We start from the raw sequence: 19,714 nt of genomic DNA on the forward strand, positions 1-19,714 counted from the left end.
AAAATCTGATACATTAGAAAGTTAAGTGTCTTGGCGGATCTTATTACAATAAGATGAGACAACAGCTGTAAAGCACTTGACAAGTGCCCAGCACATACTAGGAGCTTAAGAGATGCTGCCTATGCCCAAAGGCCTATAAAACTGTGCATATCCTTTGACCCAACTTTTTGGCTACTGGGTCTTTATCCCAAGGAGATCATAAAAGAAGGGAAAGGGACCAAAACATGCAAAAATGTTTGTGTCAGCCCTTTTTGTAGTAGCTAGAAACTGGAAACTGAGTCACTGAGTCCACCATCAGGTGGAGAATGGCTGAATAAATTGTGGGATATGAATGCTATGGAATATTATGTTCTATAAAAAACAACCAGCAGGATGACTTCAGAAGAGCCTGGAGAGACTCCCATGAACTGATCTGAATGAAATGAACAGAACCAAGAGAAAGAACATTATACATGTTTATTATATGATGATAGACCTAGCTCTTCTCAGCAATGCAGTGATCCAAGATAATTCTAATAGACGTGAGATGGGGCATCTGCATCCAGAGAGAGGACTATGAATGAAGAGTGAAGCATACTATTTTCACCTATTTTTCTTTCTGTTTTCTTTCTCGTGGTTTTTCCCCCTTTTCTTCCACAATATGACAAATATGGAAATATGTTTAAAACAACTGTACAAGTACAACCTATATCTGATTGCTTGCCGTCTTGGAGTAAGGAGAAGATAGGGAGAAAAAATTTGGAATTCAAAATCTTACAAAAATGAATGGTGAAAACAGGAAGGAAGAAAGGAAAGAAAGAAGGAAGAGAAGGAAGGAGGGAGGGAGGAAGAAAGGAAGAAAGAAGGAAGGAAGGAAGGAAGAAAAGAAGGAAGGAAGGATGGAGGAAATTCAGATAATCAGCTAACCTATAAATAATTTATTTGAATCCTAGACTAAGGGAATTGGAGCTTTTTCATTGAAGTGATTCAGCTATGCTCTATTGATATGTGCCTGAGTGTTTATCTGTGATCTTGCAAAAATTAATGAGAGGTGAATAGCATTAAAATTACATAGTAGTGAAGGAAGTGAAGGTATGGGGAGAAAGGATTCATAGAAAATAAACTTTGTTTACTATACCCCCCCCAAAAAGAAGAAAGAAATGCTTGCCGCTGATGCTGAGTGCAGTGAGCAGAACAAGGAGAACATTATAAACAGTAACAGCAACATTGTGTAATGATTAACTTTAATAGACTTAGCTCTTCTCAGCAATACAATGATTCAAGACAATTCCAAGGGTCTCATGACAGAAAATGTTATCTGCATTCGGAGAAAGAACTAAATGCAGAACAAAGCTAACTTGTTTCACTTTTTTATTGTTTGTTTTTTCTTGTGATTTTTTCCCTTTTGTTCTGATTCTTCTTTCAGAGAATGATCGATATGGAAATATTACAAATGTAACTGTATTACATATTGGATTGCTTAACATCTTGAGAGGGAGAAAAAGGAGGGAGAAAAAATTGGAACTCAAAATCTTATAAAAGTGAATATTGAAAACCATCTTTACACATAACTGGCAAAAATAAAATAAAATACTTAATAGTGTTATCTTACTTATCTGATCTACTTACTAATCTATTTAATAGTAGAAAGAAAAAAAAAAAGAAATGCTTGTTCCCTCTCCTTCCCCCCATTCTCAGAATATGAATGCATATAGCATATGAATATAATATATATACTTATATTTATAAAATACATATGTCTGTGTGTATGTTTTTTTTAATTTATATATGTTAAAGGCAGAATTTGGAGGAGGGAGAGGTCTTCCAGCTTCTAAATCTTCATAAATAGCCAGGGTTTCAAAACAGAATTCCAAGTTTTATTAAGGCTAAAATTTGCAACTAAGATTGTGGAGAGCCTTGTATCTTTCTGATTCATTTCTGACTGCTATGAACCTAGAAACCAAACACTTGTCTAAAGCCATTAGAGTTAACATGAAGTAGTTTCAATTCATAACGACTCTTTCTTTACAAACATAAATTTGGACCACAGTTTTTACTATCTTAAATGCCAATCATAAGATCGTATTTTATAAAATAGTTAGGACAACAACTAATATAGTCGTAAAATTAAAAATTTTAATCGTCTCCCCCAAATAACTTGGAATATCAGTAGGAAAATGGAAAAATTATCAAACCCTCTGTGGTTAAAAGTGAATTATGTTGCTTTAGAGAAGTGGGGTAATATTAAGCCAGAGCTTTTAGGTTCCAGAAGAATGTTCCTTTTCTCCTGACACAATCAACATGGGATGTGACTCAGTGCCAAGCATTGTTTAAAAATTATAAAGCAAACAATTAAGCCATGGACATTTAGGTTAGTATTTTAGGAAAGATGTGTCATGGCAGGGTCTGTTTGACTACTTCATTTTATATAATAGTGCTGGGTTCACAGTAGGAATTCAATGAGTGGTTCCTGGAATTATGTAAATTTCTCACCACCGTTAATAACTACCTAAAAAAAAAAAAAAAAACTCTAGGGGCCGCTAAGTGGTGGCAGTGGATAGAGCACCAGCCCTGAAGTCAGGATGGACCCGAGTTCAAATCTGACCTCAGACACATAACACTTACTGGCTGTGTGACCCTGGGCAAGTCACTTAATCCCAATTGCCTCAGGGGGAAAAAAGTGAGAAAAAAAGTCTATGTTTTTAAATACATGAATTAGGGCATTCAAAGAAAGCTTCCATGTTATACTGCTATACCATGCTCATAGAAAGAAGGACAGCTAGTTCCCAATTAGAGTCATTATTAAAGTTCATATTTTACATAACTATAACTTCAAGTAGTTCTAATTTGCATATATGTGACCAATTTATTGGGTTCCTTAAACAATAATCAGGGGACCTAGCTATGGATCCTCTTTTGATGATGTCATAATCCACAAAGGTACCTAAACAATTTGAGTGATCACTTAGAACAAGAGGTGAGATATGGGATTGGACCATTAACACCAAAAAAGGATCTATTTGAAATTTAAGTGGACATCATAAAAACTGAGGGCCAAAGCAATGGTAGGGCACTTCTATATCTATGGAAGGGACCCTTCTATGAAAAGTCCCCATTTGAAATGATAACAACAGTTTCTGATCCTCTGAGTCTCCGTTTTCCCATGAGCAAAATGAGGAAATTAGACTAGATCACCTCCAAGGTCCTTCTAGCTCCAAGTCTATGATTTTACGTATCTTTGTTAGTAAGAATGAGTAAAGAACACTTCCTGTCCTCTCGCTCTGGAACCAAGATCACTAGGCTTCTGAGCAATGAGAATGGACAGCAGGACACATCAGAGGCAGGAGAAGTTGAGTGAATTGCAGTGGCCAGAATACTGGATAGCTGTATTAAATAAGAAATAATAATCTACTTCTACAAGCCCAAAACAGATGAGGGCAAAAAATGAAACAGCCACTCAATCTAATCAAATGAAAAGCAAACTGAAAGCATCATCAGAGAGGGATATTTCGAAATGGAAATTGCCAAGGTATTGATGATTTTGCAGCATCCTTATGATAAAGGCCCAGACCCAGAAGTAAAAGAGACCCCAGAGATGATGTGATAGTGCAACTGCTGCATTTTATACACAGTGTATTTTAAACACTGCATTAGTTCCTAAACAAAGGAACTGGGACCCCCAGAAGGAGAGATCTTAATCAAGACTAGTGAATATTAAATTGCCTTTCAGGACAGCAGGAAGAATGAGATCCACCAAATCACTGAGGAAATTGAAGAAATATGTAAAAGATGGAAGGTTTTAGGTCCTACAAATACTAGTTTGGACTGCAAGCCTTTGAGGCACCCCAAATGAAGAGTGGGACATCACAGAATTCTAATCTGGCTATCACCAGGGACAAATGACACTCACACTCACTCTCTCTCTCTCTCTCTCTCTCTCTCTTCTCTCTCTCTCTCTCTCTCTCTCTCTTTCTCTCTCTCTCTTTTTTTCTCTTTCTCTCTTCTCCCCAAGGCTTCATCCCCTAGGAAAAGAATGAAATGTCCTACAGGTTCTGGCCTACAAAGACAAATAGATTCTCAATCCCACCATCTGTACCATCCCTGGAGTGTTCAGAACAGCCAATACTGTTTGCTGCTGGACATGATAACCACAGCTTCTCTTTCTGGGGCACTCTCCAATGGGACTCAGGATCACTGAGTCTGGAAGAATTTAAATAACTCATACACTATCACACAGCAAGGAAGCCTTCAAGTTAAGACCTACTGACTGGATCTGACACAAAGCAAAATTAACCCCTTCATTTTCAGTCTGAAACTAATTTAAATTGTCCCAATTTTAAACTAGGATATAGATTATAGCAAACTTTGTTTATTGGTAAATGAAAATGAGCTTCTTACCAAAACTCAAGCTAGGGCTGGTCTTTTACAATTTTGTTATCTAGTAGCAGATAACTACTTTGTCAAATTAATGACAAATTAGTAGATTTGTGTCATTTTAAAAATTTTCAATTTATTTGTTTTGCAAGGCAAACAGTTAAATGGCTTGCCCAGGGAGCTAATAAATATCAAATAGTCTGAGGTTGGATTTGAACTCAGATCCTACTGGCTCCTGGGCTGGTGCTCTATTCACTACACCACCTAGTTATCCTGTGTCAAATTTTTTTTAACTTAGAATTTTTCCTTTATATTTAAAATTTTTTTCTTATAAGGTATTAAATGTAGACTAATAGGCTAAAGAATATTGTTCTGGGATTTTTTAGGAAGAGAAAAAGAGAGAAAGAGAGAGAGAGAGAGAGAGAGAGAGAGAGAAAGAGAGAGAGAGAGAGAGAGAGGGATGGTGATTTTTTTGTTTAATACATCATTTATTTAGTCATGATTTTTAACCAGTTATTTGTTCTTGATTCAGTTTGAGGGTTAGTATGATATGAGGAATTGGTTGCATCATTGTCCATATATTGATCTTTTGATACAATGTGGAAATTTATAACTATTGAGGTGTATGTACACATGCATATACATAAAATCATGTCTTCTGGAAAGGTGATACAAAGGGCCATGCTGTGGAACCCTAATGAAGGGGAGCCCAAAGGTAATCAGTGCATCAACAAAATATTACTCTATGACCAGGGACCAAAAGTTGTCTTCAGAATCTATGGGAACACCTACAGGGCACATACTTGGGAGGTGTTGTTTATTTTATAGCAACTGCTTCAAGACTGTACAAGTCACATCCAGCATCACTTTGCAACAGGTATAACAAGTAGTAGTTACACTGTACTATTCCCCATTTCTAAATTTGGGAAGAGACTAGAGTGTTTTATAGCTTTTATATTTCTGGTGTTGAATCACTAATCAAAGGAAGGCTTTGACCTAATTGAAATGCACATTATATAAAATCTCTTAATCACTGTCATGTTCGTTAGACAGTACAGTAGCAGCACATTAAAAGGCTTTAAAAATAGACCTTCTTCTGGATTCCCCAGAGTATCAGTACTCTTCTTTAAACAAACCTTCTCCTGTGGATTCAGTTTTATTTTCAATTGAAACGTCATGCTGCCTCAAGATACATAAGATACTGAGGAAGACACCATTTACATATACGTGTATATATGTACATATATGCAATTTCCCCCATTTACATGTTAAAACAATTTTTAATATTTGTGAATCTTTTAAATTTTGAATTCCACATTCTATCCCTTCCTCTGTCCCTCCCCTCCTCTTTTTCCTCCTCCTCAAGATGGCAAGCAATCAAATATAAATTATACATGTACAATTATGTAAAACATTGCCATACTGGTCATTTTGTATAAAAAGACTAGAATAAAAAAAAATGAAAGTGAGAAATAGCATGCTTCAGTCTGTATTCAAACAATATCCATTTTTTTTTCCTCTGGAGGTAAATAGAATGCTTCATCATTAAGTCCTTTGGGATTGTCTTAGATCATTGTATTGCTAAGAATAGCTAAGTCTTCAGAGTTTTTCACTGAACAATACTGCTGTTACTGAGTATAGCATTCTCCTAATTTTGTTCACTTCACTTTGAATCAGTCCATATAAGTTCAGCCATTCTCCAACTGATGGACATCTCGTTGATTTTTAATTCTTAGCCACCACAAAAAGAGCTGCTACAAATATTTTGGAAGATATCATCATTAACACCATATAGACCCTTAATCATGGTAGAAATTGGATTTGCTCTCCTAAGACTTTCTGCCAGATCTGCCCCAGACAAGCCAATGGCCCTTCAGCTTGATTACCTCATAAGTACTTTCAACAACCTGTTTATGAGCATCTTTTCAACCCTTTAATCAGCACCAGTTCCTAAAGCAGTAGAGACAAAGGCAACATTCACACCGCTCCACATAGAACACCAGAGTCTCCATCATGATAGTTTGAAGAACGGACACGGAGTGAGTCTCTCCATTAGATAATGGAAAGGGGCAGAATCCAGGCTGCAACAATGTCCAATAACACAGTTTTAAAGAAAGCCAAACTTAGTTTCCAGGAAACATATGTCAAAATATCTACTGGTTAAGAAACAATAAACCACCTGCAACTAGAGCTGTACTTAACAATACTGGGAATGATGAATTTAAAGATATTCACATTACACTGCACCATATTAAGATGACTTCCTCCCTCCTGCTAACATGTCCCCAACCATAACGACAACCAGCTTTGATTCTGTGTAGTCTTCAATAGAGACAATTTTTTGGTGTGCTGAAGAAAAGGCCGCCATGTTGGAAATCCATTATCTCTCCCTTTGGTTTGTATTTTTTAACAATATTTAGAGCAAATTCACCAACCAAATCCTTCATTAAGATATTAATGACACAAGTCACACCAATGGTACCAACCCTGACCACAGTGCTTTGTTACAGGGAATCTAGTCTTCCTTTTGGACATTCACAGTCAGGTGATCCTTAACAGTAGTTCCCATTTGGAGGAAACTCTGAGAGCTGGACAACATTACTGGTCAGGCTTCAAGGACTTCTGAGTTAGAGCTTAGATTGCTGTTTCTGGACTAGTGCTAAACATTCGTTATTTTTTTTTAATTTTGAGTCCTGAATTTTTTCCTTCTCTTCCAGCAAGTATCCATATGAAATTATGCAAAATAGATTTCCTTATTAGCATGTTGCAAAAAAAAAGCAAGAATAATAAAGTTTTATACACACACACACACACACACAGTTGAATCTGCAATCAGTTCTCTATTTGGAAGTGGACATTTTTCATCATGCTTCATTTGGAATTGTCTTAGTTCATTGTCTGGAACAGAGTAAATCTTTCAGAGCTAATCATGCTTACAGCATGCTGTTATGTACACAATGTTCTCCTAGTTCTGTTCACTTAACTTTACATCAGTTCATATGAGATTTCCCAGGTTTTTCTGCAACCAATCCCTTCATCATTTTTTACAGTATAACAGTATTGTCTGACAATCATATAGTACAACTCATTTAGCCATTCCCCAATTAATGGGCATTCCTTCAATTTCCAATTCATTACCATCACAACAAGAGCTACTATATTTTTGTGCATATAGGTCCTTTTCCTTTTTGTTTGTTATCACTTTGGGAATCTAGTAGAGGTATTATTGGGTCTTATGCCTCTCTTTTTATCCCCAGCACTTAGCACAGTACCTGCATACAGTAGGTATTTAATAAATGCTTACTGACTGGACAGGGAACTGACCTTGATGCCACAAAGATCTTTGTTCAAGTCCTGTCTAACAATTACTGGCTCTGTAACTCAATCAGATTACATAAATGTTTCAAGGCTCCACGAAATGGCCTAAGACTCCAAGTGGTAGAGAAGGTAGTGACTAGTATCAGTAGCAAAAGTTCACTCACCTGGGAATTCCTTATAACAGGGAACTCACTGAGCAAGTTCCATCCCTATCCCTGTGACTTTCTGTGATAGAAAACATCCTCATGTGAAAACTCCCTCTGCCAAGTCATACAGAGAAATACTTGATCTCATCGGATCCTGGGAAATCAGTACTATTATTATCCCCATTTTACAGTTGAGGGAATTGAGGCGGAGGCTAAAGGACTTGCCCAATTAGTGTGTGTCAGAGGCAAGATTTGAATCCAAGTGCTCCTGAGTCCAAGTCTGGGGCTCTATCCATCATGGCGCCACCTCTTAGCTGCCAGTTCATCTCAGAGTCTTGGAGAATGATCTGGGTTTGCCAGCAGTCATTTAGCCAGGTGTGTCTGATGTGGAAATTATAATGCCCAAATTTATTTCTTCTACTTTCTGAATCTCAGGATCACACAGAATCAAGAAATCCAGAGCTGGAATGGACCTCAAGGTCATTTTGTCCAACTCTTTCATCTTACAGATTTGGAAATTGAAACCCAAATATTCATTCACTGGGAATTTATTAAAGATCTCTTCCATGCATACCACTGTTAGAGGTGCTTTGAAAGATATAAATCTAAACATAAACAAACAAATGGACAGATAAATAAAGCTAAGAGGCAGGTCCCTGCTCAAAAGGAGCTTCCAATCTGAGAGAGACAGAATTGACAAATGGGGGAAAATTGGGAAACAGGTATAAATGAAGGATTAGGATCCTGAAGCCTTTTAAAAAGGCTTGTTGGAGGTGGTAAGCCCTGAGCTACCTTCTGAAGGAAAGAACTGAAAAGATGGTATTTCCATTGCAAGGAAATCCCATTTGCCAAAGTGTGGCTACATTGCCCAAAAGCCACACCTGTAACATTTCACTCTGTTACCTGAGGATAGATTCCAGAGATCCGCCAGATTCCTCTTTGCCTGTCTCAGTTTGAGGATCCTTCATCACGAATTTTTCCAAAGCATCAAATACTTGTTTCGATTCTTTAGACAACACAAATATCTTCCGGCACTTTGCAGCAAAAGCTTCATGATAAGAACGTTCAAAATTATGCTCAGAGTCTTGAGAGACAAAAAAAAGATATCTCTTAATACCTGACATTGAAAAGATTCAGTCGTCATCTGTGTATAGTTCATATCAGCTTCCCCATACAGGTGCTTGCCCCTCTGAGTCAAACTTATATTCTGTCAACTCTACAGTGCCTATTGTGCCAACCTCAATGGAGACTGAACAAACAAGCTTTTTTAATTCCCTCAGTGCGTGCTTATTTGGATATCTAAATTTTTCCATGACCTCAAATTGGAAAGGACAAAAAGCTGACAGCTGACCTTGGTGTGTCCTTTCACCATTTCAAATAAAATATTTTGAAGAAACCAAAATGAATTTCTAAGAGAAATACAAGCAATACATAAAACCTAAATGAAATGAGATTTAAATAAAAATAAAAAACAGTTTGGAAAACAAAAGAACAAAATATTACTTCCCAAGAAAAGGAGTATTTGCATTAGTGAGGTTGTACATTCTATTACAAGGCCGTTTCCCTTTCTGGATGTCTGTTTCTTCATGTGTGAAATTAAAAAACTGGACAAAGTAGCTTTTAAGGTAGCTTTTAGCTCTAAAAATCTTTCATGTTCAATTCAGTTTCAAAAGGACTCAGTTTCAAAAGGACTCAACATGCATTCATTTAGGAGTCATCTATCTATCTTTGAGGAGTCATTTAGGAGTCATCCTCTGACTTTCAGTTAACTGTCTTTTGTCCATACTACAAAATAATGGTTATCATGGTGATGAGATCAGGGGAGTAATACCTAGTTCAAAATAAAATGTGACATTCCCAATGGCCATTCTCTTTGGCAAAAGGTAGGTTTGTTTAGGGGAAGAAATTACAGACAAAAATAGTTATATATGAGATAAAAGTTGGGAAAGCATATAGTTAGGCTAAGTAGAGTTAGCTAGAGTGAAGAGAAGGTGCCATTAGAGGGAAGGCACTAGGAAGAAGAGAGAGTAGCTCATAGTGGGCTTAATCCTGAAGAGAATTTAGCAAAGATCTTCATCATTCAATATCTTAAGTGGATCTTTTATAGGGGAAATACAGCCTTGGGATTTCTCAGGACAACCAGGGAAGGCGGGGAACTGGGAGAGATCAAGGAGCCAGATGGAATGCACCAAGATTGTTTAAAGATGAACTGAGGTTTGAGGGAGAGACAAAAGAGTTCCTTCTTCACAAACCCTCTATACAAACAAGGTAATCTGGCCATTGGTCATATCTGGTAACAGCCAGATGCGCTCCTTCCTGATGGGAAGAGAGTTCACACAGTAGCAGGGGGACAGAGAGGTGTCTTGGAGTAAGGACTCAAGTGCTCCCTCAATATAGCAATCTGCTTATGACTTAGGATCAGGATCCTAGGGAGTGTCCCGAGTCACACGACATGTCACACACCCATAGGAAGCGTAGGCCTTCCATAGCCTCACATTCCTACATGACAACCTTAAGAAATAGGTCATGTAGGCTTTAGGAGATAGGATTTCTTTGGTTCAGGATAAGGAGAATTCCTCTCCCAATACAGACTATCTCTTCTCTGTCATTTCCAACCTCAGAAAGTCACCTCAAGTAGTGGGGTCAAGTTCAGAGCACATTGACCCAGAAAATCGCATTATTTATATCCTATTGTATTTTTATTCATTTTGTTAAGTATTTCCCAATTATATATTAAAGGTAGGACTCAAATCCACATTTTCCTGTCTCACTCTCCATCCCTGAGGATACTTTGCCTCTTAGTACAAGTATCATTATTACTATTTGATAAAAGAAAGAGCTGAGGCTCTGAGAGACCATTTGCCCAGGATCATACCCAAGTCCTCATTCTAAATTCAGAACACAATCCACTAAACCATAATTTCTCAAGATTCTAATCACTGCTCCTCCTCACTTCTGAGCCCCAGTCTATCTCACACCTCAGGCCTTGGGAACCACTGCCAGTAGCTTATGGGACTCAAGACTCCATTTACTGTCAAAATGATGGTCAGGATCTAAAGTCCAATAGGAATAGCACGATACTGTTGATATATTCTGTTTTAAACTGGCTAATGTGGGCTTGCCTGTGCTATCTCACCTCACTCTTTTCCTCATTGACAAAATTATTTCTCTGGGAAAGTATATTTTGAGATTAAAAACAACTGACTTATAGATTACTGACATTGAGGTGTTTCATTTATATGCTTTTCAAGAATCCACTGATTAGAAAAAAGCTAATCCTTTCTTCGTTGAGATTATCGCCTGCTACAATCAGATTTGTACATACATTCTTTCTATGTATGAATCAGGTTAACAGAAAATTGCCTCTCAAAAGGAGGTTTGTTCATGGTTCTTGTACTAATTTACACAGGATCTGCTACAGAGTAGGTGCTTAATAAGTGTTTATTGATTGACTGTTGACTTGGATCACTCCTGCAAACTATCATGTCATCTTTCTCCCTTCTGTTTTCCCAGAACCAATTAATTTATACTTTTGGCAGGAGCTCATTTTGATAAGACTAAGATCCACTTGTCATCAGAATACTATAACAACTACTTACCTTCGAACGTTATGTGACACATGAATGTTAAAAGCCTACTGAAAAACTAACTGTGGATGTTCTGATGCTCCAAGCCCTGATTTTTTTTTTTTACTAACCTACATTGTCTGGCAGAACTGCAGCAGGGTAAAGTTTTTCTATCACAGTTGACCAGTCTTTGAAAACCAACTCGCCTAGCTCATGGAGATCTCTGTAAAACCTGACTGGCAGCCCTTTGCTAATGATCTTGGCCTTGAGCTCGCCAATCCGCCGTTTTTCATACTCCTTCTGCCGGGATTGCGGACAGGTAACCTTTCCCTTTTCCTGTTCTAACGCTTTCAGTAGCATGGCACCAGTCCGAAAATAGTAATACTGAAACTGGGAATCGTTTATAAAGGCTGCTTGGATCACTTCCAGTTCTGTGAAGCTGCAGGTGAAATTCTCCAAGACCCAAGGGTAGCCATTGTGGGCTGCAACGTAGAGATTCTTTTCTACCTTGGAGAGCCCTGGCAGATCAGGGGTCCCAGTGGTTATAAAATTTGCATCCTCCCGGAGGAATTCTCCATAGGTCTGGCCCAGCATACAAAGAAAAAAAGGGAACGAGCTATTGATGTAATCGAGACAAAGCTTCAGCTGCTGGGATTGCATGCCGCAATACTGTCTACGAAAGTTAGGGCAGAGAGGGTCATGGGCCTCAGATGCTGGCCACCTCAGGTCAATAGCCTTGAAATATGTCCCCCGAGAATTGCACATTTCATTAAGCTGGGGGAAGATGTTGTTGGCCAAGAAATCTCTTTCTTCTTGAAAGTCCTTTATAGTGGAACACACATAAGGCCGGATAGGGAGCTGAGGCTTTAAGACAGGCTGCAGAGTCTTCTCCATGATTTCAATTGGCTTCTGAAACATTTCATGTGGCTCAAGAATTCACAAAGTTGTACTCAGATTGATTACAAGGTGACTTGGATCTTAGCTGTCAATGCTTCTGAGATGTCCACTTAATAACATTTAGAGCCAGCAAACTTAAGCTTCTTCCCCAATAAAATTCATTTCTTACTTAGCAACTTGTAATCAATAGAGAGGTTAGAGTTGAAACAATCTAATGGAAGGAAAAAAAAATGTTCATTTTAAAAATTATCAGGAATGCATATCTTTTTTTCTGTTCTTAGAAAAGATTTGGGACAGCTAGGTGGCACAATGGATAGAGCACCAGCCCTGAAGTCAGGAGGATCTGAGTTCAAATTTGACCTCAGATACTTAAGACTTCCTAGCTCTGTGACCGTGGGCAACTCACTTAATCCCAATTGTCTCAGGAAGGAAAGAAGGAAGGAAGGAAGGAAGGAAGGAAGGAAGGAAGGAAGGAAGGAAGGAAGGAAGGAAGGAAGGAAGGAAGGAAGAAAGGAAGGAAGGAGGGAAGAAAGGAAGGAAAGAAGGAAGGAAGGAAGAAAGAAGGGAAGAAAGGAAGGAAGGAAGGAAGGAAGAAAGGAAGGAAGGAAGGAAGGAAGAAAGGAAGGAAGGAAGGAAGAAAGGAAGGAAGGAGAGAGGGAGGGAAGGAGAAAGGGAAGGAAGGAGAAAGGGAAGGAAGGAGGGAAGAAGGGAGGGAGGGAAGAAAGAAGGGAAGGAAGAGAGGAAGGGAAGGAGGGAAGATTTAACTGGAGTAAGGAAATAATGAATATATAGGTATTCATCCCCTCTATCAAGTAACCTGTTTTATTCATACCATCCATTACACCTTACATCAACTCCTGCCCACAGGAAAAACATGTAAAACTTAAAACTGCTCAGAGAACAGGCCAAAGGGGAATGTGTCAGCTATAAGCAGAAAAGACAAAGCTGAAACACACAGCTTTTAACACTTAAGACAAGAAGAACAACTGTGGGATGAAGTCTCTCAATGGGGATAAACAAAATAAATTTTAAAAATCATGGTTAGGGAAGAGATCTGGGAGGAAAAAGGGGAAAATCACAGACTGAAATAAAGGTTGAGGCTGAGAACACATCTGGTACCTGAGAGGAGTTAAACCATTGTAAAGTTGTGTGTCTTTGATTACTCTATGTCTTCCCTAGTTTATTGAAAATTCTCCCCATATGAGCTCCTAGAGAGTGTATAATATCCATAGACAAAGGACATGCAAGTCTACACTGTTTTAAGACCAGGGGACTGGTTTGTGGTGTTTTCCTGTCTGTTCCCCACTACTACAAGTCAGTCAGCCCACAAGCATTTATTAAGTGTTTTATTTGTGCTAGGAACTGGGCTTGGCCACTGGGGATACACAGAAGAGCAAAAATATGACCCCTGCCATCTAATGGGGGACACCCTAGGGATGCACAAGGTCTAATCAGAGTAGATTTGAGAGAGTAAGGTATTAGAAGCTGGGGTATCTGAGAAAGTCCTATAGAAGGTGGGCATTGAGATGAATCTTAAAGGAAATCAGGAAACAGAGGCAGAACATTCCAAGCATTAGGGCTTGTTGTGAGGAAGGAGCCACAAAGGCCAGCACAGTGGGTCACAGAGGAAGGGAGGAGACAGAAGGCAACAGGAAAGCAAGGATTCTCTCTGGCCTTCCTGTCTCAGAGCCAGGCAGCCACACACAGAGAACCTCTGAGAGTTTGGGGTGTCTTTTCTCTACTATTATGATTTGAATCCCCATTCTGGATGTGTTAACACACACACACATATCATTATGTAATAGCTACTAGTAATTAATCCCCTAGTTCCATTCAACCAATTTGCATTAATTAACTTTTCCAAAAGGATATTTATTTAAGAGATCTGTCAGCAGGGATAGAAATATGAACATTTCACTCCCAGCATGGCAGGGGAACACTGTCTGTCTACTCTACCACTCCAGTTTCTGGAGACACAGTTTCTCCATAACATTAGTGCCACCAGGTTCTCATCCAAATGGGCCTCCCTACCAGATGAATTCTCTCAGCTCCTGTAAGCCTAGCCTGGAAAGGTCACTCCTCTAAGCAGAGCTGTTTGTGGAGCTGGCCGTGGACTTGACTGCCAGATTCCTAACCCCCCAGATTCCCATATGGCCCATTCTCCTGACCTTTCAAAATTCACAAAGTCGAAGATTCACAAATCTGCAGATTAATCTCCTTTATATTAAGAAAGGGAAAAGAGAACAAATTTCATTGCAAAGTACCAAGGCCTGTTTTCAAACCTGAGGCTTCTCCCCTTCCACCCTGACCTTCACTGGACACTGCCTCACAAATATAAGTCAGGCAAAGAAACTGAATCCAGAGAGAATAAAGCCGGGATGATTCACATCTTTCTGAAGGCACCCCCAGCTCCACTCCTGCAACCGTGCCCCATCAAAGCTGCTAATATTCACCATGGTTAGTAGGCCAGACCCATTTATAGAAGGTCAAAGAAAGGTTCAGAGCTTCTGAGCACCCCCTAATACATCATGATTCTCTCAGATCAGGGGATCTGCCTCTTTCACCTAGAAAATTGCCCATGGACATGAGCCAATCAGGTTACACCAAGAAGGGATCACACTGGGAGGACTTCAAAAGCCAAGAAGATGGCTTATGTTCAACCCTGGATGTAATAGGGAGCTTCTGGACATTGTATGAGCTGGGTGGTTAATCGTTAAAGAAAGATAGAATGTCTATATTAACCTATGTACCATGCATATTCTATTTATTTAGGCAACTTATTACCCAATGAAACTTGACAGCCATGTTCCATGTATCCAGAAGCCAAACACAATCATCTAGAATTAAGCTAGGAACTTAGAAGCAGATTTGGAAAAAACAAAAAACAAACAAACCCAACAATCCAAGGATATGTTAAAGCTAAGACTGGCTTCCAAAAGTCAATTGTTAAATTTTATAAGAAAATGTGTATCTCAGAAATGGTACACACCACCAATTGGGATCAATGGACTCTTGCTGATTGTCTAGACTTAACACAGTGATGGAGAAAAGATTCATGATGCAGAGTTGACTTAAAAGTGCATTGTGAAGTGCTTTTTTTTTTTTTTTAAATAAGAGAGCCTGTTGTTAAAACATATATACAGCACGCTGCTGCAAAGAGTCCTCACGAAGTCCAAGAATGTTATTCATTAGGAAAGCATAGGGAGCCATCCTCAAGTGCACTACTGGACGATTGGGCTAGACAAAGAGAAGTCTCCCACAGAGAGCCGGAGCAAGCTGCACATGCAAACAGCAAGCTCTGCCTGGAATGGAGATTTCTTTTTTCTTTTTTTAAACATCTGAGCTAACTAAAGGAAGTCTTTAAAGCAGGAATTTCTTCCTGTGTCATAAATATTTTAATACACAATGAAAATCTATAATGTTTTATTTAGATCTCAGCAGAACACAGCAGCTTCAACACTTATCATCATTATGTAACAAAAGGCTGGGAGAAGCTTGCTCTCCTGCCTGATCAAAACCCATCTCTGACTTCTCCTACCCTCTTAATATATAGGAACAATTTGGTGCTTCCAAATTTCTGTATTCAAAAGCGAGGCATGAGTTCTGCTCCAGTTCTTTTGGGCCCACTCTTTGATACCTCAGGTGGTTATATTAAAAATAGTCAGCATGTTGCCGATGCCCAGACTTTCTGGGCAGCAATTTGGAAAGAAAAGTGTCCACATCCTTTGTTTGACCCAGTCATCCCAAAAATAGACAAATACCCCCAAAGAAGTCAAAGGTAAAAAGGAAGGTCCAATATATACCAAAATATTCACAGCTGCATTCCTTCTGCTAGCAAAGAACTAGAAACCAAGGGACATATTGACTGGGGAATGGCTAAAAAACAAAAATATATAAATGTGTAATACAGGTATGTAAAGCAGTATCGCAGAGTGGGTAGAGATTTAGTTAAAGACTGATGGCATATATGAGCTGTGGGACCACAAACAAGTAAATCCTTTAAATTCTCAGGGCCCCACGCTGCTTGCTAAAATACTAAGAAGCTGCCCAACAAAACTCTATCTGGGGATAAGACCAAGATGGTGGATTAGAGCAACCCAGCTGAACTCTGAAAACATTCCCCTCCAAACAACTTTAAAATAATACCTCACATTAAATTTTGGAGCAGCTGAGTCCACAAAAGGTCAAGGTGAGACATTTTTCCAGTCTAAGACACTTTAGGGGGTCCACAGGAGGGATATGTAAGCCTGGAACGGGCACAAGACCAGAACACGGCAGGAGCACCAGCAGGGGGCCTTAGAAGCAGCAGGAGCTTCAGAAGCTCTTGGCCCAGAGAAGGTAAGGGGGAGTGGACAACTGGCTAGAAAGATTACAGAAGACCTTCTGCTATCACCAGGTGCAGCCGGTGCTGACTGGCAGCCCCACAGTCTATACCTACTTCTAGGTCCTGATTCAAGGGCACAGAGGAGGAGCTCTTCTGGTCTTTCACAAGAGAGCAGGGACCCTGGTCACTGTTCTAAGTGAAGAGGAGCAAAAAGGTTTGAAGAGAAGCACTAGTACTTTCCGTGGCAATGTTCCCCTAGTGAATCTGGTCACAGTTACAGGGTAAAGGTACTTCCCTAGTAAAGACTAGAACACAAAGCAGGGGGGAACAATGACTATACTCTCTTCCAGGATCACACCATCTTAGAAACATCACAAATCTGCAGACCCTCCCAGAACTAGCTCTGAAAACAGAAGCACAAAAAAAGCCCAAAGCTTGGAATACTATTCCAGGTGAACAAAGCCCAACTTTAACATGAAATTCAAAGTCAAGAAATAGGCTGGAAAATGAGTAAACAGTAACAGCAACTAAAAAACTTAACCATAGAAAATTAATATAGTGTCAGAGAAAACCAAGACGCAAACTCAGAAGACAAGAATGCAAAAACAGCAACAAGCAAACCTCAAAGAAAAGTGCTAATTGGAGACAAGCCCAATAAGAATTTCTGGAAGAATTACAGAGAAAGATAAAAAAACAGTAGAGGAAGCACTGGGAAAAGAAATTAGTGATGCGAGAAAATTATTAGAAGTGAATTAATGGTTTAGTAAAAGAGGCACAAAAAATTGCCAAAGAAAGTAACACCTTTAAAAACACAATTGGCCTAATAGTAAAAGAGGTACAAAAATTCACTGAAGAAAAGAACTCCTTAAAAAACAGAATTGACCAAATGGAAAAAGAGTAAGAAAAATTTTACTAAAGAAAATAATTCCTTAAAAATTAGAATTGGCCAAATGGAGGCTAATGATTTAATGGGACATCAATAAACAATAAAACAAAATCAAAAGAATGAAAAACATAGAAAAAAATATGAAATATCTTAACAGGAAAAACAACTGACCTGGAAAATAGATTTTAAAAAGATAATTTAAGAATTATTGGACTACCTGAAAGTCGTGGTCCAAAAATTATCATGTTTCAAGAAATCAAGAAAAAATGTTCCATTATCTTAGATTTAGAGGGTAAAATAGAAATGAAAAGAATCCATTTGTCACCCCCTGAAAATGATCCCCCAATGAAAACTCTCAGAAATGTTACAGCCAAATTTCAGGGCTTCAAGGTCAATAAGAAACTATTGCAAGCAGCCAGAAATAAGCAACTCAAATATTGTAAAACTACAATACATATCACACAGAACTTAGTGGCTTCCATGTTAAAGGAATGAGGGTTCCAGAAGATAAAGGAGTGAGGATTACAAACAAGAACATTTCAAAAGAAAAAAATAAGACATTTAATAAATTAGAGGACTTTTAAATATTCCTAATTAAAAGACCCAAGCTGAAAAGAAAATCTGACACAAGACTCAAGAGAAAAATAAAAACATAAATCATAGGGACTCAATAAGGTTAAACTGTTCACATTTCTATATGGAATAATAATTCATATAACGCCTAAGAACTTTATCATAAGTAGGACAGTTAAAAGGAATTTACACAGAGAGAGGGCAAGGGTATGGAGATGATTTTGTAAGAATGAATTTTTTTAAAGTGAAGAGGTGAGAAAGATGGGAAAAGGGGGAAAGAAGAGTTGGAAGAAGGAAATTTTTCTCATGTAAAAGAGATGCACAAGGGAGCTTTTACAGCAGAGGGGAAACTGGGAGAAGGAAGACAATGCTTGAATCTCACATCACAATGGTTCAAAGATGAAAGAAAACATACATACATACATATACATACAGTATACACATACATATGTACACATTCACACACACACACACACACACACACACACACACAGTAGTATATAAAAATGTATCTTATCCCATAGGGAAATAGGAGAAAAAGATTAGAGAAAGATTATGGAGAAGGGAGAGAGAGGGATGATAAAAGGGAGAGCAGATTAAAGGAAGTCTTGGGAGCAAAATAGATTTTTCAGAAGGGACAGGATAAAAAGAGAAGAATAAACAGAAGAAAATGGGATAGAGGGAAATACATAGTATTCATAACCATGAATGTGAATGGGATGAGTTTACCCATAAAAGTGAAGCAGATAATAGAATGCATTAGAAATCAGAAACTAGCTTACTAAATAGTCAAAAGTTTTCAGAAGAAGAAATTAAAATTATCTATAGTCATAAGAAAAATTCTTTAAATAACCACTAATTAGAAAAATGCAAATTAAAACAACTCTGAGCCACCTCCTCACACCTATCAGAAATGACAAATGTTGGAAAGAATGAGGGGAAATAGGTGCACTAAAGAACTGTTGGTGGAATAATCAATTGATCTAACCATTCTGGAGAACAATTTGGAACCATGCTCAAAGAACTATATAACTATGTATCCCCTTTGGTCTAGCAATACCACTATCAGATCCATATCCTAAAGAGAGCAAAGACAAAGGGAACAAAAATAATTATATCAACTTTTTTTTTTGAGGTGGCAACAAAATGGAAATCAAGGGAATGTTCATCAATCAGAGAATGGTTGAACAAGTTTTCAAAAGAAACAAATGTTAAAAATAATTATTTTTTTAAAAAGACTTATTGGTAGAGACTATTATCCCAATTGAAGCTGTCTACAGCTTGTAACAAGCAACTTTCAATATCAGTGAAATGACAAGTGTTAACACTGGACCTTCTGCAAGGAAATATTTATTTCCTTTGACTATATATTCACAAATATACAAACTGACTTCTCGGAAGACATGGAAACATAATCCCCCCTGCCCTTGCATCACTTTAGTATCCTTAGAAGGAATTTTATGTAAGTTCATAATTTAGCTAGATCCTTATAGATCCCAGTCCCAGCTCCAGGTCCAAAATCCCTCTTGGATAGAAGTCCCTGGCACTCTGGCTTCTCAGGGTTCCCACACTGGCCTGATTGGCTGCTCCATCCTGCCTACAATGTCGTCATGGTTCAGACTCCCAGTACCATGAGGATGCCCTCCATCAC

At 38.4% G+C, this 19,714-nt stretch overlaps 1 protein-coding gene and 1 pseudogene across 2 annotated transcripts in view; both read right to left on the minus strand.

Annotated features, from left to right (window-relative positions):
• The window catches only part of LOC127537900 (putative tetratricopeptide repeat protein 41), an 83,050-nt gene that overhangs the window by 46,733 nt on the left and 16,603 nt on the right, over positions 1–19,714 (minus strand). For both annotated transcript variants that reach the window (XM_051961241.1, XM_051961242.1), the window contains 2 exons: positions 11,515–12,491; positions 8,721–8,901 (listed from right to left, as the gene is read on the minus strand). In XM_051961241.1, the coding sequence (XP_051817201.1) occupies positions 8,721–8,901; positions 11,515–12,301 (968 nt within the window). In that variant the 5' untranslated portion in view covers positions 12,302–12,491. The remainder of the gene's footprint in view (positions 1–8,720; positions 8,902–11,514; positions 12,492–19,714) is intronic.
• LOC127564764 (L-lactate dehydrogenase A chain-like) lies at positions 5,432–6,922 on the minus strand (annotated as a pseudogene).

This window comes from Antechinus flavipes, chromosome 5, assembly GCF_016432865.1.
Source record: "Antechinus flavipes isolate AdamAnt ecotype Samford, QLD, Australia chromosome 5, AdamAnt_v2, whole genome shotgun sequence".
Classification (NCBI taxonomy): domain Eukaryota; kingdom Metazoa; phylum Chordata; class Mammalia; order Dasyuromorphia; family Dasyuridae; genus Antechinus; species Antechinus flavipes.